At 42.0% G+C, this 26,510-nt stretch overlaps 1 protein-coding gene across 4 annotated transcripts in view; it reads right to left on the bottom strand.

Moving 5' to 3' along the window:
- Positions 1-694: 694 nt before the first annotated feature.
- Positions 695-26,510, bottom strand: part of RNLS (renalase, FAD dependent amine oxidase) — a 346,205-nt gene continuing 320,389 nt past the window's right edge. The window contains exons 7-8 of one of the 4 annotated variants that reach the window (XR_010838893.1): positions 6,332-6,472; positions 695-766 (exon numbers count right to left, since the gene is read on the bottom strand). Coding sequence is in view for 3 of the 4 variants with exons in the window: in XM_067025094.1 (XP_066881195.1) it covers positions 25,182-25,292 (111 nt within the window). In the remaining variant the exon portion in view is untranslated. Of the gene's footprint in view, positions 767-6,244; positions 6,473-18,836; positions 18,865-23,814; positions 25,293-26,510 lie in introns of those variants that run through there. The other 3 variants (XM_067025094.1, XM_067025096.1, XM_067025092.1) reach the window with 3 other exon arrangements.

Raw genomic sequence — 26,510 nt, 5'->3', positions numbered from 1 at the left:
GGCCACACAGCAGAAATCAGATGTTTTATATGTTTAATTATTTTTATCTGAAGGTGCATCCTGAGTTTATGAATCAACCTGTAGAACTTTCTAGGTTCAACAGGCTTTTGTGCTGGGCCTCAATCTCTCAGCTGCGATCCTAGAAGTTTTCCTGATTTGCTGATGCCTCATTTAAACTTAGATATTTCTTGATTTTATTTGTTTGCTTTTGATACCAGATCTTTATAGCATTAGGTCACTTTGGTTGGCACGTAACAAAATCCTAGCCTAAACTGGCTTGAACAAAAAGGCAATTTATTGGCTTACATAACCTGGAAAGTTCAGGGAGGAAGGTAAAGCACAGCTGGATTCAGGGCTCACAGGGGATTCTCAGGACTCAGTTTCTCTCCATTTCTGGGCTCTGCCTCCTGCTCGTTGCTTTTGTCCCATGTTTCATGTGCAGGAGTAGTAGCGGTTGGCAGTAGTGTTGTAGATACATCCTCTGATTTTCAGGTCCTGTGGAAAAAAGTGTCCCAAGATGTTCAATAAAATTCTGAACCTATCATTAACCAGAGTTTTTTTTCACATACTCATCCTGAACCCATCACTTTGGCTAGGCTTACGCTGGTTAGTGTAGAATACCCTGATGTGGTAGTCCTGGTAAAGAGTCCTAACCACAACCAAACAGAAGAACTACCCACCTCAACTCCCAGCTGGAGTGGGGAACCTCTTTTTCTCTTTCCTTTACCCACAAAGAATCCAGGTGGGCTTTAAAGGAGAGCCGACCCTGTAAAACCAGTTAAAACCCAGTTATCAAGGTCTGAATGAACCATCATTATAAACATGTGTATATTATTTTTACATTCATTGACACTACTTTGTTTTTCTGTTTCTTTATTGTGGCAGAATTTGTTTTTCAGTTTTCTTTTCAGTTTTAGCTTTAGTTTTCTTTCCATTATGCCATATTTTTTAAATGGGGTAGTCTAGACTACATTTTCAAAATCCTTCTTTTAGAAAGTTCATTTGTCATTTTAGATGCCATTTGTAGAGGCTGAACAAATGAGTAGAATGTATTAGCTTTTATCTTTTAATAAAGATTATGTAAAATTCAACTGTTGAAGAGATCTGCTAGCATTATTTTAAATGTGACATTTTGTCTGAATTGAGACTAAGCAGAGATTAGCATAAAAAAATCCTATAAAAGTGTTTGAGAAATTTGACTTAGTCAAGGTACTCTATATTAGCCTCCACAAAATTGACCAAAGCATTCTTCTTCCATCTCTTTGCTCCCCTCATCCTTATATGCTGGTCTAAGAGAACACCAAAACTTATCCATGGTAATTATTCTTAATTTTGTTTTATAGGCCTAAAATTCCAGTTATACCACACACATGAAATTTAAATAGAAATTTAAATAGGAGTGAGAAAACTCCTACTGCCTCTATTATTATTATCATTACAATTGCTATTACTAATAATTATGCTAATGATGGCTACCAATTATTGATTGCTGACTCTGTGCTGGTGACCAGAGAAGGTACTAAGATTCATTATTTAATTGAATATTGTCAACAACCTATGAGATAGGTAGTATTTATTCCCATTGCTGGGTGAGGAAACCAAGGTTAAGAAAGCTCCTCTGAGATTTCACACAACCAGTAAGTTACAAGCCTTGAGAGTTAAATACAAGTCTGCCTATTTTCAAAGCTCACGATTTTTGTTTGGCTCCTGTTAACTGATAGACTAGTCTTTAGGTCTATGCAACAGAAATAACGTTGCCTTGGGAAGTCCTTTTCCCTGGCCCTGATTGACCCATTCTGGAGAGAGGCTTCACTTGGATGGCAGATAATGTGTCCTATGTGGCTGCTCTTCACATTTAGACCCTCCATTATGTCAGTCCTCACACAGGTGAGCCATCTGTAAATTTTGCTATTTGATCATTACTTTGTTATGTTTGGTAAGGAAGAGATTAAGGATCTTGCTTAAGATGAGTCGGAAATGGTTGTAGTGTTCACAAAAGCTACATATTTCTATCTTGTGTCTTAATTGCTGGATAAACAGGGATGAATCAATCCATTCCTGACTTCAGCACACTGTTATGACCAGGAAGAATTCCATTAACAGTAGGCTCAAAGTACCAAGGCATTAGATGGGAAAGACTCTTCAAGGAGAGTAGCTTTGCTCAAACTGCCTTAAGCAAGCAAGGGAGTTCTTTCGGCTAACATCATTGCCAGGTTCAGCAGTGTCAACTTCAGGCACAGCTAGGTCTAGGGGCTCAAATAATGTCATCAGACATCTGGGTCTCTCTACCTCTCATCTCTGCTTTCCTCTCTTGGCTTAGTACTCCAGATGACAGGAGGGCCCAGAGAGGCCTTATACTCACATTCTATCAGCTTTCAAATCCCACACAAAGACAGTATCTCTTTCCTAAGAGTACTAGCCAAAATCCTGAGAATGACACTTTGGCTTGGCTTGGGTCATACACCCACCTCCTAAGTCAGTTACTGAAACTGAGGGAGAGAACTGGCCGGTCCTTTGTTGTATACGGTCCTGTGGAGCATGGAAGTGGGTTGAATCCCTCCAGAACCATAAACTCTGGAAATGTGTAGAAAGATGGTTTTCCAAAAGAAAGGAAGAAGGGAAACCAAAGCAAGAGACCAACCAACCAAACAACAACAGCCATAAAAACGCAGGTGTCCATCATACTTTTTCTAGAACACAATTTCTCTATCTGGAAATAAATCCAACTTCAGAATCCTGAGCTGCTTGGTACCCACTGCTGGAGGGAAGCAGGCAGAGAAAGATGTATGTGGGCTGCTGCCCAAGCATTAGTTAGGGTAACAGAGATGAACGCTGTGCATTCTAGTGACCCAGGAGGCCTGGAGGCTACAGTAACTAAGATGAGAGTGTGTTCCAATTGGGAATGTTTCCCAGTTAGGGGGATGGGTGAGAGAGAGCAAGATCTGTCCTGAGGAAAAACAGATTTATTTTCAAACATCCATTTGGGGTGATTATTAAACAAGACATTTAGAACACTTCTAAGCCCCTGCTGGGCTGTGCTCTTAAGATGTGACATTTGGGAGATAACACCCACTGTTACTAGTGACTAGAAAATAAGGAAGAAGTGGCAGACTACGTCAGACAATACAGGACAGTCAGGAACAGGAGTGATGTGGTGGCACTGAGTTAATTAGAGGGCTTTTGGAAGGGTGTGGATTCGTACAGTTGGCGGAAATCACTTTTTCATCAGTTGGGTAAAAATAGTAAAAAGATTTGGATTTAAGTTTCAACATTTTCAATAAAAAAGAAAGATAACACCCCCCCCCCAAAAAAAATCTTGTCTTCCCACTCGTAGAAAGTGGTCCTCACTCAACGAGTGGTATTTGATATAGAAAGCCAAGAAACGTTTGGTTCAGAGTAGGGGATACTAGGAACATAGTAATAAATAATAGAATAAGTTACAGGCCATCCAGGAAAATAAAATAGATGGCCTCAGCTATAAAGAGAAACCCAAGTTAAGAGGGTGCTCTTGGAGTAGAGTACTTATAGATCAAATAAAAATTCTTATGACATTTTTAAACTCAGAAATTTAATTCAGTTGGATGTTAGAGAAAAACTCTTGTTGCTTTCAAATTTTAAAAAGGGGGAGAAAAAAATAAAAAGGTACCCTATTTTCTGGTTTCCTGTACTGTGAATAGTGCCAGAGATCTGGGCTCCAGGGCTAACGGATGCCACCTGGAATGGGTGCCCAGGCCACTTACAACCAGCCCCTCAGCAGGGACCAAATTCAGCACCTCCTCCATCCTCAAGTGGATGTTGGCTAAAGCAACCAGCCCTGTGCCTGTCAAAATATAAGCTAAGGATGGCGTATGGGATTAGAGCGGGAGCATAAGACCTCAGATGTTCCCAAGAAAAATGAATCGTATAAGGCCTGCCTGGCCTTGGATGATCTGCGGCTCATTAATCCCCGCTTTCCACAGTGGTGGGAGGGCTGCTGGCGATGTGGGCTGTAATGGGAAGCCCACTTTCCTGGGGTTTTGTTCTATTCTCCAGGCTCCTCTTAGGCACCAGAAGTATTCATTTCCTGGCACACGTGGGGATTTGGAACACGGCTGTCCAATTCGCTCTTTGGACAGCTTGGACAGCTGACTGGGCCCTGGAATATTTGAAAGGGCCAGTGGGAACCCACTGTTATGCTAGATTATGCCTGACCCAGCCGTCCCGTCTTTCTGACTCTGCAACACAATCATGGCCCTCAATTGACCTCTCCTTCCTCAGCTCTCCTACTTCTGACCATTCCAAACATTGCTGCCAGATAACGTCTTCTTAAATCACCATTTAAAGTTGTGAACCCTTGTCTCGAAGGTTGGCAGGGACTTTTCTTTGTTTCCAGGAGAGTTTTGAATATCTCCATCTCAGTCAGGCCAGTGTCCCATCCCCAGCGTCCTTCAAACACTCTTCTCATGCCTCCCTCCGAATCTTTGCCCACCTCTTCCCCTGGGCTGGAATGTTCCCTTGTACCCCTCAAACCCCTGCATCTACCTACCCTATCCAGACCACCCCAACTCTCAGGGTTTTCATCAACAGATTGCTTACATTGTACAGTATCGACACAGCTCTTTGGACAATTAATTGTGCGCTTTTTCCCTTTTTGTTTTTAGCACATTTTTATATACTTATGTTGATGAGACTATCAATTTCTTCCTCTCTTGTATCTCCCAGAGCAATGACCACACAGGAGATATTTTAAAATTATTGAGTAAATGAATACATAATGAGTACATATTCATACCTGAATGAATACATAACTGAGGGGCATTGATTGATAAAAAAATTCTTGTGATTCGAGTAAAACAGCTTAGAAAAATTACAACCTACCCCCAACCTTGCTATTTCGAAATCTGAATTTGATCTACTAGTAGGTCAGTGTGCCCTTTGTACCACTTGTTTTAATTTGCAGCAAAAAAAGATACTAGAAACATCTTTCATCAGCAGAATATTTCTACTGTCCGTCCTTTGCTTAGAAACCTCTAGTGATTTTCTATCAGTATAACATTAATAACAAGCTAACCCCTCAAATTCTTTGTTCTCCTGACTCCTTGCTTTGATCGGCTCCCGCAAACTCATCTTCCTGGTTCCAGCCTCATTTTCAAGGAGGCTTGAGCAGCCAGTCTTTCTTTGCCTCTTCCCCTTTCCCGGCCAGATGGCTGCTTTCCCTGCCCCCCTGGGCAAAGAACTAGGGCCTTCTGAAGTTTTATCTTTTTTTAAAAAAATTTTTTAAAAATTTGTCTACTAGCTCCCTAGGTTATTTCAACCATTTTCATGGCTTTATTTATTTATTTATTTTATAAACTTATTTATTTTATTCATTTTATTTTTGGCTGTGTTGGGTCTTCGTTGCTGCGTGCAGGCTTTCTCTAGCTGCGGTGAGTGGGGGCTACTCTCTGCTGTGGTGCGTGGGCTTCTCATTGCGGTGGCTTCTCCTGTTGAGGAGCACGGGCTCTAGGCGTTTGAGCTCAGTAGTTGTGGCACGCGGACTCTAGAGCGCTGGCTCAGTAGTTGTGGTGCACGGGCTTAGTTGCTCTGCGGCATGTGGGACCTTCCTGGACCAGGGCTCGAACCTGTGTCCCCTGCATTGGCAGGCGGATTCTCCACCACTGCGCCACCAGGGAAGCCCCATGAAGTTTTATCTTTAAAGCTGTGTAAAAGCTCCTCTAAAGCTGGAGTACCAAAGTGGGGGAGGTGCAGAAATCTGATTTACCATTCGGTGTCTATGACTTGTTGAGATTTAAAAAAATAAACAAAAGCAGGCATATTTGAAACATAAAGACGCATCAGTTACTTCCGGCTTGTGTTATTTCCTTTTGAACTCTCATCTTGTGAATGTTATTGTCTCCCTGCTCCTGAGTGCCTTTGTCCCCTTCTTGGGTCTGAGCCTACCCTTCAAGGGAAAAGGGAATCTCCCCCAGGGAACAGGAAGCCACGCAAAGTGTAGCCGTCCCTGAACCAAGCTGGCGCCCTGATGGCTTACTTAGCAAACCTTGCCTGCCACTCCCTTCCCACTGATGGAGCTGGCTCTCCACATGAATGTTGGAAATCAGGGCCACGGGTGGATGGAGCATCTTGACTTTCATGGCGGCCAAGCGGCCTAAGCCCTCCACCTGACGGTCCCTGATTCACAGGTGAGGGGGCCGAAAGCCCAGAAAGAGAATACTGCTGGTGACAGCAATTGATATGCATGAGCAGAGGCTGGAATGCATCCCTAGGTCTCATTTTCGCCTTCGGTTATCCCTTGTTTGAAAATCTGCTTTCATTAGCTTGGAGTCAACTCCAGGAAGAAGGGGAGCCTTACAGGATCTCTGGGTGGTCAGGGTCAAATCTTCAGGGGGGACTTAGCCCAGGGACAGCTGAGGTCAAGTGCTGAATTCTATGATCTTCCCTGGGACTTCAGTCTCAGCCAGGACAGTACTCAACTCGTAGTGGACTTGAGCATCTGTGAGAAATACAGAGGTTGAAAGAACATTATTGTTTAAAGAGACCTGAGAAACCAGTCTTCCTTACATAGATGAAAAAACTGGGGCCCAACATGTATGTAAAATCCTTCTTGGATTTTCTAATTCATTCATTCATGTATTCTGCAAAGATTTATTTAGTGCTTACTACATGCAAGGCAGAGGGTCCAAGGTCCCTATGCTGGTTTGTAGCACAACTGAGACCAGAACTCAGGGATCCTCATTCCTGGCGCAGTATTGCAGTATTGTTTTCCCTACAAAATGTCATAAGCCAGCATGTTAATTGGTTACTTGCCCATTCATCAAGCTGCTACTAAAGTCTAAGCACTCGTGTGTGACATAATTATTTCAATCAATTTTATACCATCCTGAAAGATGCATGATGAGGAAACCGAGGCTCTGAGAGGTAGCACACCATGTTGGGATCCTGCACTAGTAAGCGGTAGAGTCGGGATTCGGTTGGGAGTCCATTTGACTACAAAGTCCAGGCTCCATTTTCACCATGGGGCGTTAGCTTCTCAAATGCTTCCAATACCCCATGCTCTAACGGGGTTGACCTCACTCCCCACCAAGGGGATCCCCTCCTTTTTACCAGCAAACCTTTGGAAATGCAGTTTGCCTGCTCGGCATGCCCTCCTTTCTTCCTCTCTCCCTTATTCTCACTTCTCCCTCGGGGGTCACACCTTGATTAGCTCATACTTCAGGAATGTTTAGAAATGATGAAATCTGGCCACCAACTTACCGCGGGCCTCTCACTGCTGTGGCCTCTCCCGTTGTGGAGCACAGGCTCCGGACGCGCAGGCTCAGTGGCCATGGCTCACGGGCCCAGCTGCTCCGCGGCACGTGGGATCCTCCCGGACCGGGGCACGAACCTGTGTTCCCTGCATCGGCAGGCGGACTCTCAACCACTGCGCCACCAGGGAAGCCCTGGCCACCAACTTTTAACTTAGCTGAGCTTACTGTTTAGAGAGCCATCATTCCTTCAAATGTGTTTTATTTTGTCAGGTTTTACTGACAAGCCCGGGTCAGACTGGCAAACAGTATCGCTACATAAACGTTTGTCGGTGGCCCTTTAGAAAACGGAGGAAGACCTTGACCTGTCTTCTGTCCTCTTGTCTGGAACAAATCGCTACTTGCCTGGGTGAGGGTTATTTGCGATTATTCAGCCAAGTCAGGGAATGCTCTGAATAATCAGATATTCTGATGAATAGGGTTACATTACACGGATCATCAGCTTTCAAGGAATTAGAATGAAATACACTTAACACAAATACTGTACTAAACATAATATAATTTTCTTGATGGGTTTGGTGCTGATCCTGTGAGCACCAGTTATCAGTGGCAGGAGTTGAGGTGTTACGGAAAGAGCCCTGGAAACCAGGTAAGTAACCTGCTAAGTGATTCTGAGGCATTCCATCTTTCTTTTCTGAGTCCTATTTCCTCCTCTATAAAACAAACATGTTGGATTAGATTCAGTTTGGTATACATGTTGCATGCATGTCTTCATAGTCTGCTCCTGGGCCCATGTCAGACATCACTAATCAATTGAGGCACTTTTTCCTTTGATCCTTGACAGCCTCAGGATTCCTTTACACCCAATGTTCCAGCAGCAACCCTCAGTGGACTGGAGTTGGCACATGAAATGAAGTCTGTTTGCTATGGTTGAACTAGATGATCTCTAGGGTCTCAGCTTTTATAAGTTGCCTGGAGCAACTGCATGGTGGGTAGAAAGCTGGATGGTGGATAGTTTGTGGTATTATCAAGCATTACGTATTTGACCACTTAACTGAGATTTCCCCCCCAGCCCTCCTTCAATCCACTGAGACCTAGGCTAATGTGGCTACTGAAAGCTATGGCAGGAATCGTATCTAAAATCCTGGGTGGGTAGGTCCTAGTGACTGGTGACAAGAGAGGTCTGGTCAGCTTGGCTCAATGCCTAAGGCTCAAGTCAGCTGTTAACTTCTCTTGAAGCCCCCCTCATAGAAATAGGCAAAAGTCATTAAGCCCACATCTGAGTTCCCTCTGCCGTAGCACTAGGCTGGGATGTGTCATTCTATGTTATGGTTAGTGCGATGTGAAATAAACACTCCTAGTGGATTATAAGCTTCTTGGAGTCAGGGAGGAGCTTCTAGTTACCTTTCGGATTCACAGCTAACAGCCTCTGACAAGTTACTTAACCTCTCTCTGCCTCGGTTCTTAATTTGTTAAACAGGGAAATAATAATAGTATATACTTCTGGGGTTCGTGGTGCCCATCAGTTGAGATCATTGATACAAGTGCTTAGAAGACCACCTGATATATTCTTGTTGTTTTATTATTGTTATAAAATCACAGCCTAGCACAATGCCTGATGAACACAGGTGCTGATGTATGTTGACTGGTTGACTGGTTGAGTTTTTAAATGACCATCAGAGGTGAACATGCACCTTTGGAGGGACTCATCCAAGAACCGTCAGGGACCTGGATATGACAGGATCTGTCCACAAGACAGTGGGGAACTGAACAGGGCAGATTTTAGTACAAAGGGTCTGAATCCATCTGCCTTTAAGGCCACCAGAAACTGCTGAAGGGAGTCACATGACAAGAGAGGAAGCTCTGCTCAGTTTTCTGGGCTTGGGAAATTTTTATTCTTTTAACTAGAATCTTCTATCTTTTGAAGCATATTCACAAATCATAAAAGTACTTTTGTGAGAACACATCATTCTTATCTAATTGTGTCCTCAAACAAACTTGTGAGTTCAGGCTCAAGGCACTCACTCTTACATGACTAATGAGAGGAGGCTGAGGCCCAGAAAGGTTATGTGACTTGCCTAAGGACACACAGCTTGTATGGGAGGCACAGAGCCTATGCTCAGACTCCCATCTCCACAATCTCCTCTATTCTCTCTCCTTCCTGTTCTCTCCAGAAGCATAGTTCAGTTTTAAGTTTCCGAGCAGTTTTTTTTTCTAAATAGCATCAAGAAAAAGCAATTTTATTAATATATTAATATAAATAATGAGTTGATGAGTACCTTTTATCTTCCTCAAATCCTCCAACCAAAATATTTCCACAAAAGGAGTCTGCAAAACACGCTTGAGCATGATTGGAAAAAGAGGACCGGAACAGCTTATAATGCTTAATGAAATGTATAAGGGATAGAACTGGGCTTTTATTTGAAACGCAATGTTCATTTTGCTGCCAAATAAAATAAAACAAGTATGAAACAAGAACAAACCACTGTTGGACGTGTTTCCCTGGAGACTTGGACACAATGTGAAACCAGGAGTTTATATGTTGCCTTTTTAAAAAAAAAATAAAGGAACATGTACCTTTTGAGTAGACATGACTTTTAGTTTTCTTTTCCATGGTGGGACTAATTTTGCAAGAGACCAAAATCAATTCATCCCTCATTCCTCCTGGAGACCAGGACATACAATAAACCCATTTTCCAAAATGGCACCCCACCATGACTTGAAATGAGTGGGGCTGGGTTTGGACACTTGAGAGCCCCCATTCTCATCATCCTGTGGCTTCCCTGATTAAGATGAGGTGACCCCAAGGGGAGCCATAGCTGGCTAAGCCAACGAGATTCCTTTCTTTAGATATTTTCAATCGCAGGGAGGAGGATTCCAGCTGGTGTAAATACTTGAGTAGGGAGAACATGGAGATCAGAGCTAAGATAGCTACATTGGGCCACGTTCAAAATGAGCATGCAGAGAAAAAAGGTGAGGAGAGAAAGAGAGAAAGATGGAGTAGAGACAAAAAGGGTAGTGAAGGCATGAGAAGATATGAGAAAGACTGTGTAGGTCTTGAAAAACAGAGGGACTATTTTTCGAACCCAGATTCCAACTCCAGTCTAGGAGTTCTGGCTGGACTTCTTATCCTAAGACTCCGTAAGCTTCCATAAGTTGCCCTCATGTCTTGGCAGAGTATGATATTCTATTTGTTGGGTAAAATATTCATTAAATAACACTCCTTCTTCCTTGGGCTACTTTGAGTGGATTTTTGCTCCTTACATCCAGAGAGGCTTTGGTTGGTATCATACAGCTTTCTCTAGCTGATGTACAGGTTGGTGGGGTTTATTCCAATGATCAGTTGAGGGTTTTTTTCCTTTCTTTCTTTAATGTGATGATTTATTGTACATTTAACATGTTCCAGAATCTGTGCAAAATATTTCACTGCATGATCTCATTTAAGTCACACAACTATTGAGGTTAGTACATACAATTTAGTACACACAATAATCAGCAATAAATACTACTTTAACCCAATTTTATAGAGTAGAAAACTAAGGATAAGAGTAAGAACAACTGGTCTGACCCAAGGTCATGCAGGTAGTACATGGCAGAGCTACTATTAAAACCTAGAACTGGGCAGGTCATTTAACATTTCTTTGCTTCAGTTTCCTAACTGTAAAATGGGGACAATAGTATCTACAAAGAAGAAATGTTTTGAGATCTAAAGTCAAGAGGTAAAGATATAAAAGTGTCTAACACGGTGCCTGACACTCAGTGCTCAATGAATCTTTGTTTAAAATAACAATAAGGCCAGGGTTCTTAACTGAAGTTCACGGATGGGCTCCAGATCTGTTTACTCCCCGCAAGGTTACATGAGAATTTTATGTATATGACTATGTCCACTTTTTTTTTTTTTTTTTCTCCTGGAGAGAGTGTTTTGCTTTCAATAGTTTTCACCCAGGTCAGTGCTGCCTCAACCCCACTCCCAAAGTGAAAAATATAGACTTTAAAGGAAGATTAAGTTCCTCCTTTGCTTCCACTCATTACTCACTCAACTCCATGAAGGAAGAGTTTTGCAGAGTCACGGTGAGCTAGGTGGAGTTTTTGTGTGATAAAGAAAAGAAAAAAATGCTTGACTTCTACGTGGGAGTCCTGGCCCTTTTGCTTATATTCCACACTGCTTCTCTCACTTGGTGATCTGTGTGGCTAAAACTGTTAACACTGGGCTGTCTTGTATTAGGGAGATATTTGAGGAGAGGTGGAGTCTCTTAGGCTTCCCCATCCCAGGCAAAATAAATCCTCACAGGTATGTAGGTCTGAGCCCACATGTTGGGAGATTGGGGCCAAAGCCTCAGGGGGTAATAAGTCTTCCTTTGTCAGCTCTCCTTATCACACCCTCATTGGTGGTAGCTTTTCAGAAGGAGAGAATTTGAGGTCAAGATCCCATCTGATATTTCTCTGCCTCTCAATAAAATAGTTTAGCAATTTCTTATCATCCTTTGTGATTACACACACATACACCCACATAATAGCAAAGTCTCAGGTGGAAGGTTTCCAACCATTTGACTGACTTTAGTTGATAAAGATCTAGATAACTATTTTCTATTATAGCTTCAAAATTTGGGAAAGTAATTCCATGAATAAAATCAGCCATTTTGTCTCTTTTTAACATATCACCCAAATAATAGCACAAAACATTTATTGAGCACTCATTTTATACCGGTAACTAAACTAGTGTGTTACATGCGTTCTCTTTAATTCCTAACCACCCTATGAGATTGGATATATTATTATTTCCACTTGTAGACTAAGAAGCCATGCCTTGAAGAAGATACAGAACATCTCCAAAGTTACCTGATGGGTATCTGACTGGAAACTACAGTGACTAAACTGTCATTGGTGTGCTTCATGCTATGGTAGGAAGTGTGTGATGTGTGAGTGGAATCCCATCTGTGAGGACATTTGGGTTTAATTTTCATGTCTCTCACAGCTGGAAAAATCAATTCTCAGTTTCTCCACCCAACAAATCAGGTATCCTGATACCTGCCTCCTCCTACATCAAAGAGGAGGCCTCTCTCTGAGTGTGCACAGATGCTCCCCAAAGACAAAACATTATCCAGATTAGTTTTTACAATCCAGGTTCTTAGAGATCAGTCAGCAAATGACACACTCTGAACTTGGTAGGAAAGAAAATCCAAATTTGTTACTCTCTATGGAGCCAGCAAGTATTAGAAATTAAAGTTTTACTAACATCCTCTATCTTCTTAGTTCTCTACTCATTACACCGTAGAATTGTTGTATTGGTCGGCTGGAGCTGCCATAACAAAATATCATAGACTGGGTGGCTTAGACGACAGACATTTATTTCTCACAGTTCTGGAGGTTGGGAAGGTCAAGATCAATGTACTAGCCAATGTGGTTCCTGGTGAGGGCCTTTTTCCTGGTTTGCAGATGGCCACCTTCTTGCTGTATCTTCACATGGCAGAGAGAGGGAAATCTCTCTCTCTTCCTCTTTTTCTACAGCCACTGATCCCATCATGACATCATTTAACTCTAGTTATCTCCCAAAGACCTCCCAAATAATATCTCTAAATTGGGGGTTAGGGCTTCAACATATGAATTTTGGAGGGCAACAACTCAGAACACAGCAATTGTAGTTTAAAACAACTAGGGACCAACAAAGGGTTAATAACATTATTTTACTGAGTAATTATTTAAAATTAATTAAATTTCAGTATTTAACACAAAAATAGACTAAAGGAAGGTCCTTTAAATGTACTTAGCTATACAAAATACACTGGTGTTCTATTTTTTTTCATCTCACCATGGACTGACAAAACTTTGTCATAAAATGAATTTTGTAAACCATTGCTGTTGAAAGGTTTTGTATGACTTTACAGTTGAAGAGACAGAAAATTTGCTTTATTTAGAAAATAATGTTTTGGAGTTCAACTAATTTGTGCAGAAAGTTTTCCTAATTTTTGAACTGTTGGAATTCTGCTCTGAGGCACTGCTTAGTGGCAAAGAAGTTGGGAACACTCAGTCATTGACAGACATTATAATTTAAGACATGTTTATTCAGCCCAAAGTCAAGGACATCAAAGTGGACAATTTTAGCTCTTTATCTATGCATGGTTCATATAACCCTTGGTTATCCAGTGTAAAATGTTAATTTTAATCTTCAACAAATAATACTAGATAAATAGAATATCAATCTTTGATAAGTAAAACTAGACTCAGAGGTATTAACCCCTGCATGTAATGTCTACCCCAACTAACTATATATCTCTGGATATAGTTGGAGAAGAATTTCAGCTATTTAAGATTCATAAGGTCCCAGCTCCAGCTGGGACTTCAAATCATGTTTCCAGAACACAAGAACACTTGATAAAGTTGGAGAGAAAAATTTTTTGAAAATATGTCACCAGGCAGCTTGGGAGTGATTTAACAGAACCATCCTACAGGGTATGAATTTAACCTTTGATCTCTGAAATGAAGGTCAGCAAATTTGTTTTTACTCTGCATCTCTTATAATCAACTCTGTCTGGGTAAATCAGTTTCTAAAGAGGAGGCTGTGTTTGCAGATAAGTGATACTTTCACCCTCCAATTTTTAACCACTTAACCCTCTCTTCCCTGAATTAAAATTCTACTGCTATTCTCAACTTTTTGTGGGAAGGGAATCTAAAAACTTAAGATACCGTATATTAGAAAGGGGGAAATGCCATACTGCTGCCTGCAAAAGAAATAAAATGTCCGACAGAATATTTTAGGGAATTTTTTTTCCTTCTAGGAGATGAACACATGAAAAGATACTGGTTTTTACCTATCAGTTCACCTGAAGTCTTCTTGCTAATCTAGGACTGGCAAAGTATAGCCCATGGGTTAAATCCAACCCATTGCCTGTTGTTGTAAATAAAGTTTTATTGGAACACAAACACGCTCATTCACTTAGGTATTACCTCTGGCTGCTTTTGTGTTACAATGACAGACTTGAGTTGTTGCAACAGAGATCATATGTCTCACAAAGTCTAAACTATTTGCTCTTGGGGCCTTAACACAAAATGTTTGTCAACCACTGCTTCAAATCAAAGAAAGAGGCTTGGAGTGGTGACATTATGAAAATACATCCTTAGCCCAGATATGCCAATGGCTTGGGGGTAAATGAAGATGAACATCGGTGTTCATCCAAATATTCACTTTGCAGAAACAGTCTGAGAATGACATTAAGGTGATGAAAAGAACAATAGTTGGGGATGCATCCTAATGAGGTATAGACATAGTGACTAAAATTATTCCTCTGATTCTCCAGCAGTCTATCTAATAAAAATATGCTACGGTGGAGATGAACCCAGAATCTTCAGCTAATGTCAGCCATTTGGGAATAAGAGTTCCTTCTCTGTAGCAGATGTGTGGCTCAAAGTTCACCACGAGTGCACTTACAGAGAGAGCACAGCATGTGCTGTTCAGCGAGGGACCAGCACTGGCCTGTCAATGGAATAACTAATTTCGTTAAAGGACTTGGGGAAACAGTGGGGGTTGGGAGCTAGGCTAGAACTGGGAAAAAACAATTTTAACCCTTTCTGGGAATGACTATTTTACTTCTTAAATAGTGCTGATTCTGTCCAAGAAATGTCTATTGAATTTAAACCAGAAGAATGCACTGTGCTCTGTAGCCGTCCTTGCCAGTCATCCTACATGGATAGCTGCCAGGAGGTTGACACACAAAGGCGATTGTTGCATGCATGGTTATTTCAGTCATAGACACTCGTCATTCCTTGAAATTGCTCCACTCTGAGGATTCTAAACTCCAGCCTCCTCTTGCCCATCTTAGAAGTCAAGTGCATGGGCTGATGTGAGTGGGCTCCCTCGATTTCCTTCTCCAGCCCAAACTGCCAGGTATTCATCCTGGGTCTGGATTTTCACTTCTCTCTCGGAAGAAGAAGGGCAGAGACCCACCTCTGGGCTTGAGCATTGCCATGTTCTCTGCCCTCTTTGGGATGTTGCTTTGTCATCTGCAGGTGCTTCCTTTCTAATGACTCTTTCTGTTTCCCTATCTAATATGCTTGGGTCTCACTTACCCTAAAAATAAGAAAAACCAAAAACAAAAACATCCTTTCTTGAACTTAATGATTTTCTTTTGCCATTTTCCTGGCTTTCTTCCTTTTCTTCCTATCTGTAGCAAGGATAGGACTAGGTCATGCTGTAATAACACACAGCCCCTACATCTCAGCAGCTTTCCACAACCACCCAACTTCTGTAAGCATGTACCTACACTGCTGCCACCTACTTCCTCTAGCCACTCACTGTCGTCCCCACCCACATCTTCTAAAACCTGGCTTTTGTCGCCATCACTCCACTAAAACTACATTTTGTTGTTGTTGTTTTGAAATTCTTTTTTCTTAAAATGGTCTCTTTGTTATCTAGCTAACCATATTTTCCCTGCTATTTCCTCCTTGGTTTCTTTGTAGAATTTGACCCAGACTTTAATCCCCTTCTTCCTGAAGCCTGTTCTTAGTTTGCATGATAGTGTTTGCAGGATTTTCCAACTTTCCCATGTCCTTTCTATATACTTTTTCTCTGTCTCCTTCACTTATTTCTCCTGCTTTTTCTTTTTTTTTTTTTTTTTGCAGTGCTAGGGCCTCTCACTGTTGTGGCCTCTCCCGTTGCGGAGCACAGGCTCCGGACGTGCAGGCCTAGCGGCCATGCGGGCCCAGCCGCTCCGTGGCATGTGGGATCTTCCCGGTCCGGGGCACGAACCCGCGTCCCCTGCATCGGCAGGCGGACTCTCAACCACTGCGCCACCAGGGAAAACCATCTCCTGCTCTTCATCCTGCTCAGTGGAGGTTGTCCAGGCAGCTCAGACTCTTCTCTGCACTCTCTCTGTGCTCTCCCTGGGGCTTTATTTAGCCTTTAGCTCAGAGCATGGAACTCCTAGCTAATCCATCCATTCATCCCTCCCTCCCTCCATCCATCCCTTTTTCCAGATCTTGAACTACATTTGAAACTTTCACTTGGATTACACTTGCAAATTAATGTAAATTCGCAGCCTCTCTGTTAAACCAGCCCTTCTCCTTCCTGTTCATGGAACTGTATCAGTTAAAATGCTGTGGCTACAAGTGACAGAGTATCCCAACTCAACTAGTCTAAAATATAAGAAAATTTATTATCTTAAGTAATGGGAAGTCTAGGGGCTTCTTTTGGCTCTGACCTGCTCTGTGGCTCCTTTCCTGGTAGGGAGACTATTATATCATCCCTAATGATTATATTCACATACATTGGCCTCCAGAAAGAGGAGCCAAGTTTACTGTGTGTGTGTGTGTGTGTGTGTGTGTGTGTGTGTGTGTGTGTGTGGTTTTTGGGGGGTTTTTTTGTTTTTTTTTTTTAGAGCAATGAAATCTGTTCCAGAAGTCTCCCTAGCAGTCTTCCTTTTTGGTTCTTTAAAAAAATTAATAACAGCTTTATTGAGATATCCTTTGCATACCATATAATTCGTACAATTCAGTGTTTTTTAGTATATCCACAGAACTGTGCAGCCATCACCACAATCAATTTTAGAACACTTTCATTGCCCCCAAAGAAAGCCTGTATCCATTAACAATCACTTTCTGTCCCCTTCTCCCCAAAGCCCCTGACAGGCACTAACCTACTTTCTGCCTTTACAATTTGCTGATTCTAAACATTTTGCTCAAATGGAATCACACAATATGTGGCTTTTTGTATCTGGCTCCTTTCACTTATCATAATGTTTTGAGGCCTGTCCATGATGGGCCTCCATGAATCAGTATCTCATTCTTTTTTATTGCGGAATAATAGTATTCCACTGTATGGACATACCACATTTGTTTATTCATTCCCTAATTGATGAACATTTGGGCTGTTTCCACTCCTTTGTTTCTTTTTGCCAAGAATTTCGCCATATGCTCATGCCTAGTCCAATCACTGGGAAGAAAATGGAGCCACGTGGATGTCTTGGACAAATCAATACCCACCCCCTGGGGCTGAGGATAAGTGCATCTTCTCTTAAGCAGTGGCCACTTAGAGAAGGGTGAATATTTGAACACAATTGGAGGACGGGAAGAGAGATGGGGAATGTGGGATAGACAAAAAACAGGGTCTGCTAAAGGCAACAATCAATACATTTTTAGTCCGAAAACTGGCTCTTTCTTCTTCCTGACCAGTGATAGCCAATTGGTAGCCAAGCTTGTATGTTCGATCTCTGCAGTTCCCTCTCTCTCTCTCTCCCCCCCCTCCCCGTCCCCTCCTTTGCTGGGTGTCCCCTCCCCTGCCCCTTCATTCTCCTATTCCCATCTGTTTTTTTCTAACAGCCTTCTGCTTACACCAGGCCTCTTGTACCCTCTTCCCCCTCCAGTCCATCTTACACATCTTGGTGAGAGTATTCTTTTCTCACCAGCATTCATCTACTAGGAATAATGTCTCAGCCCCTGCTCAAAAGTCTTCTGCAGCTCCCTTGCCTATAAAACCAAGTCCAGATTTATTGCTCTCACAGTTAAGGTCAGCCTCATAATAACTTTATTTATCTTCTAAGTTACAAATCCCTTTTTCTATTTATGAAAGTCCTAGCCACTCTTTAAGACATCTCAAATAATAAGAGCTAACATTTGTTAAACTGTGGTTACGTCTCAGCACTGTTCTAATAGTTACTGAGATAATTCCATTGATTGCTCCTAAGAGGTCGATGAGATCCCTCTCTCCCTGCCTCGCCTTCTCACTCTCTCCCCCTCTCTTTTTCTCCCTCTCTCTCCTTCTTCTCCTTCCTCTCTCTCTCTCTTATTCCCACTTCTTCAACTAGACTTCCTGACCCCCAATACTTTTTTTTTTTTTTTTTTTTTTTTTTGCTGTACGCGGGCCTCTCACTGTTGTGGCCTCTCCCCTTGCAGAGCAAAGGCTCCGGACACCCAGGCTCAGCGGCCATGGCTCACAGGCCCAGCCGCTCCGCGGCATGTGGGATCCTCCCGGACTGGGGCACGAACCCGCATCCCCTGCATCGGCAGGCGGACTCTCAACCACTGCGCCACCAGGGAAGCCCCCCCCAATACATTTTTGTGGTGACCTAATTCATATCCATTTGGTGATGTGATCATTGGCTTCAGAGGGGTTCTGTCTACCAGACTGAATGGGGCAGGGTGCTGAAGGAGAGCGATGGTGCCATCCTTCAAATAAGTTATCCTTTCCAGGTGTATAGCGTTTAACGGCCTTCTAGAATCTGCATTCCCAGATTTCCAAGTCCCAGGCTTGAGTAGACTCAATTCTAGGTGTCACCTGTCATGTGTGACATGCTAAAGAGATACAAAAATAACAACAGTTAATATTAAAGGAGCACCTACTATGTGTCAGGCACGGTGACAAGCACTGTACATGCTCCAATCTCATGTCACCCTCATGTCAACACTTGAGTTCCTTCATTTTACAGATGTGGAGACTGGGGCCCAGAGAGGTTAAGCAACTTTCCCGATGTGTCCCAGGCAGGACGTGGCAGAGCCAGAATTCCAAACCAAGTCCACTTGACTCCAAACTCCTTCCTCTTTACCTCTCAGCCCCTCCACACTGCCTCCGCAGTTGGCAAGCTTGATTGGATCGCAGTCTGCAAGCAATTAGGGAAAGCAGCTCTCCAGCAAATCTAAGAAACAAGCCAATCTGTAAAAGGGGAGGGGAAAGCCATCTTAAAAGAGAGAGCTTTTTTCCTCCCCAGCTGGTTGAGGGGGAGCAGTTTGCCACAGGCTGCTGAGGGCAAGGAAGGGGCGGAATGTTCACTGAATGTTCATTTTCCCAATTGTTTTTCTATGACATTGAGCTCACACTCCAGGGAAAATGCAGGGCCTGAATTGAAATGTCGTCCAAAGCCATTCAGCCAGGGCTTTAAAAGAAGCTTTTGTTGGTGAAAATCCCTTTACTGTCCTGACTCTCCCTGGGCTTAAGGTTGCTTGATAAAATACAGGATAATCAGTTCAATTTGAATTTCAGATAAACAACAAATAATGTTTTATTATAAGTATGTCCCATGCAATATTTGGGACATACTTATACTAAAACATTGTTCATTGTTTACCTGAAATTCAAACTGAACTGGGTGTCCTGTATTTATCTTGGTAAATCTGCCAACCCTGCCTGAACTTCAGGGAGAAACCTGTTCCCTTCTGCCCTGGTGGCCGACCAGAATCCGACAGGTTATGTCAGAATCTAAGGATGCATTCTGGAAGCTGCGTGCTTATGCTTATTCTATGTTGTCCCTTTAAGGAAACTTTAAAAAAATGATGTAGGCTTTGTACGTAATAATGACAATCAATAAGACTAATAATCCTTTCAGGATCTGGGAAATGCCTGGAGGGTTTGGGGAAATCAACTTTCTACTCAAGTTCTTGGAAGCTTCTCAGTGTAATTTGTATTTAATAAAGAGCAGCAGCATCGCTGCCACAGCATCTTGGGAGAGCATCCCACAGAGGAAGTGGGAGAAGGCCCTCACTTCACTGGAGCAGAGGCCTCTTCCTCGGTATTAGGGTTGAATTCCAAGCTCAGCAAGACCAAGCCACAATGGAGGACCGGGTACAGGAGAGGGAAATGGGGGGATGGAGAAGGAAAAGGGGGCGGGAGAGGGAAGAGGCTTCGGTGCAAATTCAACATCGGTTTCTCTCCTGCGGTGTTCCCTGCTTCCCTCTTAGTGATAAATCTGAGAGCACGTTCTTGGCATTGAGACTCTCCTACTTGGACCCTTCTCTTTTCTTGGTTCCTGGCACAGTGAACTTGGCCATTTGCTGCAGTGCTGGACCATTCCAGGGAGTGCCCCTTCTAACCAGCAGCAGCCCAGCTGTCAGAGCAGCCTCTTCAAAAGGGAAGACACCCTAGGAGGGAGAGTGTTTGCCAAGCAACTAAGTGGCCATGTTTCCAGGTGTTTAGTGTATGTGTGTGGGTGTGTGCAGTGGCGAATACAAGAAGCCATTGTGTTCTGCACGCTGAAGCTGGCCAAGAGCCTGGTAGCCAGGGTGGGTCACAATTCACTGCAACTCAACACATTTTTATTGAGCTTCTAAGTCCAATGCCCTGTGCTCAGCCTGTAGAAAATGTAAAGATAAGACTGATCCCTGCTTTCAAGCGACTCAAAATCTAATTGGGGATCAGGCAAAGAGACAGTAACATGACATGCAGAGCAGGGAAAGTATCCTCAGAGGGGTAAAAGCCAAAGTTTTTAAGATGTTCGAGAGAGTGAAAAAACATTTGCATGGAAGAGAGATCAGGAAAGAAGCGACAGAGGAGGTGGCATTCAAAACGAGCCTCGCTGGATGGGTGAGATTTCCTTAAGTCGGGCATGGAGAAGATATATTTGAAAACTGGTGTTTTATTGTGTTTCATATGGAAGTAAATGCATTCTTAACAGATCTAAAATGAATTCCACTAACGGTAAGCATGGTCATACCAGGAGTAGTATTCAAAGCAGACTAGCTTGACCAATTTTATTATAATGTTTTCTCCTCTTGGAGTAGCCTTGGTGGTATCAGTAACTGACATGGTTGGCTAGAACAAAACACCAAGCCCACGTGCCGGACGTGGTGCTGTGTGGTTTATATACCGTATCTCAATACGAATGAATGGCAGCCTCCTGAATAATATTATCATCTCAATTGCAAGATTAAGAATATGGTCAAGATGAACCTAGAGATTATCGTACTAAGTGAAGTAAGTCAGAGAGAGAAAGACAAATATCATATGATATCATTTATATGTGGAATCTAAAATATGATACAAATGAACTTATTTACAAAGCAGAAACTGACTCACAGACATAGAAAACAAATTTATGGTTATGAAAGGGGAAAAGGAGGAAAGGGGAGTCGGGGAGGGATAAATTAGGACTTTGGGGTTAGCAGATACACACTACTATATACAAAATAGATAAAACAGGCTCCTAATGTATAGCACAGGGAACTATATTCAATATCCTGTAATAAACCATAATGAAAAAGAATATATATATATATATATATGTGAATCACTTTGCTGTACACCAGAAACTAAGATAACATTGTAAATCAGCTATACTTCAATTTTAAAAAAAGAATATGATCAAGTCAATTTATACAAATCCATCCCATCCACCCATCCACTCAGGTTCAGGTATTCTTCCAGTGGCATTACAAAGCAATTTCTCTTATTATTTTTCTTCCTTCAAGTTTTTTTCATTGAGATACAATTTTTGGCAATGTGTAGATTCAGTAAAAATGACCACTATGGATTAATAGATAGCTAATTTCTCTATTTTTAAATTTATACTGTAAAAGTATTGCACAGGTGAAATCCTATTTGTAATGCATTTCACTAAAACACAGGTTTTGGTTTTGGGAGTCATGTGCCCTTTTGACCTCTTGTTATCACTGTGGGCTGCTGTATGTATAAATATAACACATTTATATTAATTAAGAAATCATGTATAGCAAGTTTTTGGTAGTTCCTGATCAATATTTGTCCACCTCTTTAGAAATTTTTGAACTTTCAGTAGAGTAGGTGATGACTGCTACCGAACACATGTATTATACTTTAATACGTTAATAAGATATAAGAAGGTTTCTCATATATTTTAAGGAAACTGTGGTATAACATTGTTTGAAAGGGGCTGGGTTTTGCTTAATTGTGGCATAAAGTTTTAGAAAAGAAAGGCCCTGGCTCCTTTAAGAAAGAGGTGGAGAGTTTTGGCAGAGCCTGTAAAAGCTGTTCACACTCCTTGGAGTAGAAGCCACTTTCCAAGTCAATGAAGTCTTGATAAAGGAAGGAGAAGTAGAGCTCTGAGCTGGCTTAATGGGGGCCTAAGTAACCATTTCCCGATTTAGGAAAAAAAAAAAAAAAATTCACAGGGAAACACTATCATATAGGCCTTGATGGTTTAGCTTTCTGTATAGCTAATCATCTTCAAGGGATCAAAAGAGTTTTTCATTTTCTTTTTTTTAACTTACCAGCAAAAGGAAAGGATACCCTTGAAAGTAGCCCTCCAGATATAACGATGAGGGTGGGTACCAAAGTAGATGGTTGCTTCTCGCAGGAGGGCTCAGCCCAGAGGCTAGTCAGAGAGGCAGTGATGCAAATCAGGCTCTGCGAAGATCTCAGGCAAGTGACTTGTTCCCTTCACATTTGAATTTCCCCATCCAGTAAACTGGCCTCCTGCTGCTACTTCTTAGGGCTGATAAGAGAATATTTTCTTGACATATAGGTATTGAGCACCTCTCGTGTATCAGCTCTCCTCAAATAAAAGAGACAGCTCCTGCCTCCATGGAGTGATTAAATGAGACATGCCTTCAGAGTCCACCGAAAGGAGTCAGTACCTGCTGTGGGGAGGCTATTGTCCCAATGATAAGACTGATAAGACGTGCAAGTGAATGTAAAGACCCATTTCCCAGGCTTCTTTTGGAAGAACATCCCCATCTGAAGCACTGATAAGAAGAGTGATACTTAGACGTTCTAGAGTTTAGGTAGACTCCCAGAATGAGCTTTCCTTAGGCCTGGAAGTATGATGGCATTGGGCAAAGTGGGGGAAAGATCCCCAAATTATATTTCTAGGGTTGGAATTTCTTTTTCCTTTCAGCTTTTTTATATTGACATACTTGTTATGTGTACGAGTCATTAGCTAATAAGTGGTTAAATCACATATGTGGATATTTTACCAGAGTTTCTTTCTTCCTTCCTTCCTTCCTTTTTCCTCACTTGCTCTCTCTCTCTTTCCCTTCCCCCTCCCTTCCTTTCTTTCTTAATACAAAAAGCATCAAGACTAGATCTTGTACTCTAAAAAAACCTGATTAGCTCATCTACCAAGGATCTCTCATAACTAAGGCTCCTTAGAAATGGCTGTCATGGGCCTACTAGAAATTAATCAACATCTCTGTCAACAGAAAATGTCACTGCAGTGTTGCAATATTTGTATACTTGCTGTCTTATTTTACTGCGTAAAACACATTATTCCCTCTTCAATACTGGTGTCTAAACCTAACTTGAGACCACAGAAAAGGTCTTCTAAAAAATATTTCTTCTAAGTACGGTCTATAAAAAAGTAGCAGAGAATGACGCTTTTTGTGTACTGCAACTTCAGCTGCCATATGGTACAGACCAGACTGTATTTTTAATGTCTATTAATGAACAAATTGATCTGTCAACAAACAGTTGTTGAGTATGTACTTTGTACAGAAACTCCTGTTGGATCCTGAGGGGGTTACCCTCCAAATGTACGTAAACAAAAATAAGACAGAATTTTCCCTTTGGGGACCATGAAGTTGGGAAGATAACAAAAAGTTAAGTAACAACTCAAAGCCAAGTGATAGTTGTCCCCTCCAAAAATGACAAAAGCGGAGAGTATTGGGAAGACTTTGTCAGGGAAGTTGTTTTTCAAACACAGGTAGGGTTTAGGCAATTCATTTTCTAAAACTTGTATAATGACAAACCAGGGACAAATGTCTTCTTAGCAACCTCAGCTGCCATGTGGTACAAAACAGACTGTATTTCTCACATTTATCAGCTAACAAATTCCTCAGTCAACAAGCATTCCTTGAGTATCTGCTTTGTACAAGAACCAATGCTGGATCTTTTAAACTTGTTTTTTAATTTTGGAACTTAATGAATTTCAGAACATATGTGTTGAATATTTGGAGGACAGATTTTTTCAACCTCTGTAATGTACTAGGAGAAGTTGAGCTCAGCTTCCAAGAGCCAGCCTCCTCCCCCACTTCCCAGAGCCTCTGAGGCGATGCATTCAGCATCCCCCAGAGCATAGATCACTTGAAAGCCCAAAGTGTAAGAATGATGACATTCTGCTGAGCCCTTCTGCACTCACAGGCACTTCGCGTCTGAGTGAAAGGGAAGTTGAGACCGGGAGACGGATGAATCTTGAGGGGCTACTTCCTTAAACTTCAAAGCAAGCAAAGTTCCAGGCGTCAGACAATGGAATTACTTTAGTTTAGGAGGAACTCAGTGCACAATAACTTGGTAACTCCCAAAGTGAAAATACGGACTTGCTGCTTGTCCATTCCCAGGTCCATGGATCCAAGCCATGAATGAAGAGTTCTTGGCTCATTAAGAAGGACAGATTTGGGGGTATGCTGTGGAGCCACCCAGGTTTTATGAGGCTGGGAGTGGGTTACACAAAGTGCCACAGAGTGAGAAAGGAAGATGTTTGGAAATATTTTTCTGCTTCGAGTGCTGAGATTGCAAGCGTTTTCTTAGCCCTGTGGAATTTCTCTAACAGCCTGGGGATTTCTAGGTTTCTAAGAAGCTTGAGGTGGTTGTTAACCTAATACACAGTCGAAGGGAGCCAAGACAGCCTTCCTATGCCAGCCGTGTGGTAGGATGTCTTCGTAAAAGGCTCTTTAAAATCAGGGGTGTAAGGGAATCCTTCTTTCCTGAACTAGGGCCTCTGAAACTGGCTCAATGGTTCTTATCCTCATCTTCCTGCTTGCTTTGCTGAAGCACAGTGTAAGCAAATAAATAACAACGAATTGCTTAATGATTTTCATAAGGGTCCATATTTTCAAGGCAAGGGGCTCTCCTGAAACGTTTGATCTACTCCATATGACTCTGTTTTCCAAATGGCCAGCACATGTCGAGGCCTGCTGTCCTCTGGGTTACAGGAAGACGCCTTTGATGGGTTAACCACAGAGTAACTGAACTCTTTTTCAAGTCCCTTTCAAAAGTTCCTTTGTCCTGCTGTGGATCCTGCCACTTGGATGGTTTCAGCAGGAGATTGCTCCTGGCAAAGGGTTCTAGTACATTCTCCCTCTGATCTGGGTTTGGTCCTTAGGTAATACAATCTGTAATCTAGTGTCCCAAAGGTTTAAGCACCAGGCAGTTATGAAATAATTACCAAACTCTAGATGGGTCACTCATACTTTTCTGGCACTTTCCACCCAACTCCACACCTGAATGCATTTCCTTAAAGCCCAATGAAGTCATCATCATTCTCGTAGGGAAGACTGATCTTACTCTTAACAAAACCTGTTGGCAGCTGCCTGATGCTGCCTTCTGTGGGTTGTGACTGCTTTCAAGGTGGCCCTCCATGCTCTATAGTCTTGTCCACTGGGTCCACTGCATCCAGCCTGGGTAAAGAATGAACAGTGGGATGTTTAACCAATGATTTTCCTGACACCTTGCATATATATATATATATAGCAAAGTGGTGATTTAGTTTGGTTTATTTCTATAGATTTTGATGTGATTCAAATCACAGCATACTGCGTGGGGCATACATAGATATTAACAAGTTGGGAGGGAAAATTGAAGAAACGAAGAGGGAAGAAAAAGCCATTTCTTGTAGCTGCCAGCATGTGGACACAGTGCTTCGGGCACAGGGGAATCCTTGAGGACCAAAGGATTACATTCTGTGATTTTCTATACAAATTAAATCTGTTGTGAACAAAGCTTAACTTTTAATTCAAAAATGTGATAATTATTTATAAAAACATAACGGAATATATGATAGAGCAAGATTTCAGAAAACTGAAAATATCTTTCCCTCTTTGCTCTGTTTTCAATGTTAAAAATATTTGTATCACTAATATTACCATTATTTGGTACTTCGTAACCCTAGATTAACTATATACTTCCAAGGTAGACTTTATTTTTTCTTGCTTGCTGTGATGCTGGGTACCCCAAAGCCTCAGCTTCTTACTCATTCATACAGTCTGTAAACTGCTGGTAGCTTTGGCCTGGTTCAGTAAATGTTTATCAAGTGGCGACTTTGCCAGGCCCAGCTCTAACGTGGGCTTCAAAAGCAGGTACTGCTTTTCTCTCTCTCTCTCTGTCCTGCTATTAACTGAAATCCAAGGTGATGGCAAAAGCTCTTTTTCAGGCTGCTGATTAGTTCTCTTCGTTATTTTACCCTCATGCAAGAGGACTTGCTAATTTCAGGCAAATCTTCAAACTGCATTTTCAATTTGGGGTAATTGAATTACCATCCACATAGCCACCTAGTGCAGAAAGCCAGGAGTCATGATGAACTCCTGTCTCCTCATTACGACCCTCCTCCCATGTCCAGTCAGCAGCTTCTATCGGTCTTCCTCCTAACTACGGCTGAAATCTGCTCTCGTCTCTGCCTCTACCATCAGGACTTTCCTCCAGCCTCTGAAGGCTGTGTCTCATACCTGGATTTGCCATGATGACCTCATAATTGTTCTCTTTGCCTCCATTCTCTTTCCCCTTCTCATCCACTCATTTCCTTTTTTGAACAAAGCTTAGATTGTCTTTACCTGAATTAAAGTTTATTAACGAAAAAGTCATGGAGCTATGATTCATACCAGTTGGCAAAGATTTTTTTT

Source organism: Kogia breviceps, chromosome 2 (assembly GCF_026419965.1).
Source record: "Kogia breviceps isolate mKogBre1 chromosome 2, mKogBre1 haplotype 1, whole genome shotgun sequence".
NCBI classification, from domain to species: Eukaryota; Metazoa; Chordata; class Mammalia; order Artiodactyla; family Physeteridae; genus Kogia; species Kogia breviceps.
The sequence above is the reverse complement of the archived record's forward strand: the minus strand, read 5'-3'. Positions and strand labels throughout refer to the sequence as shown.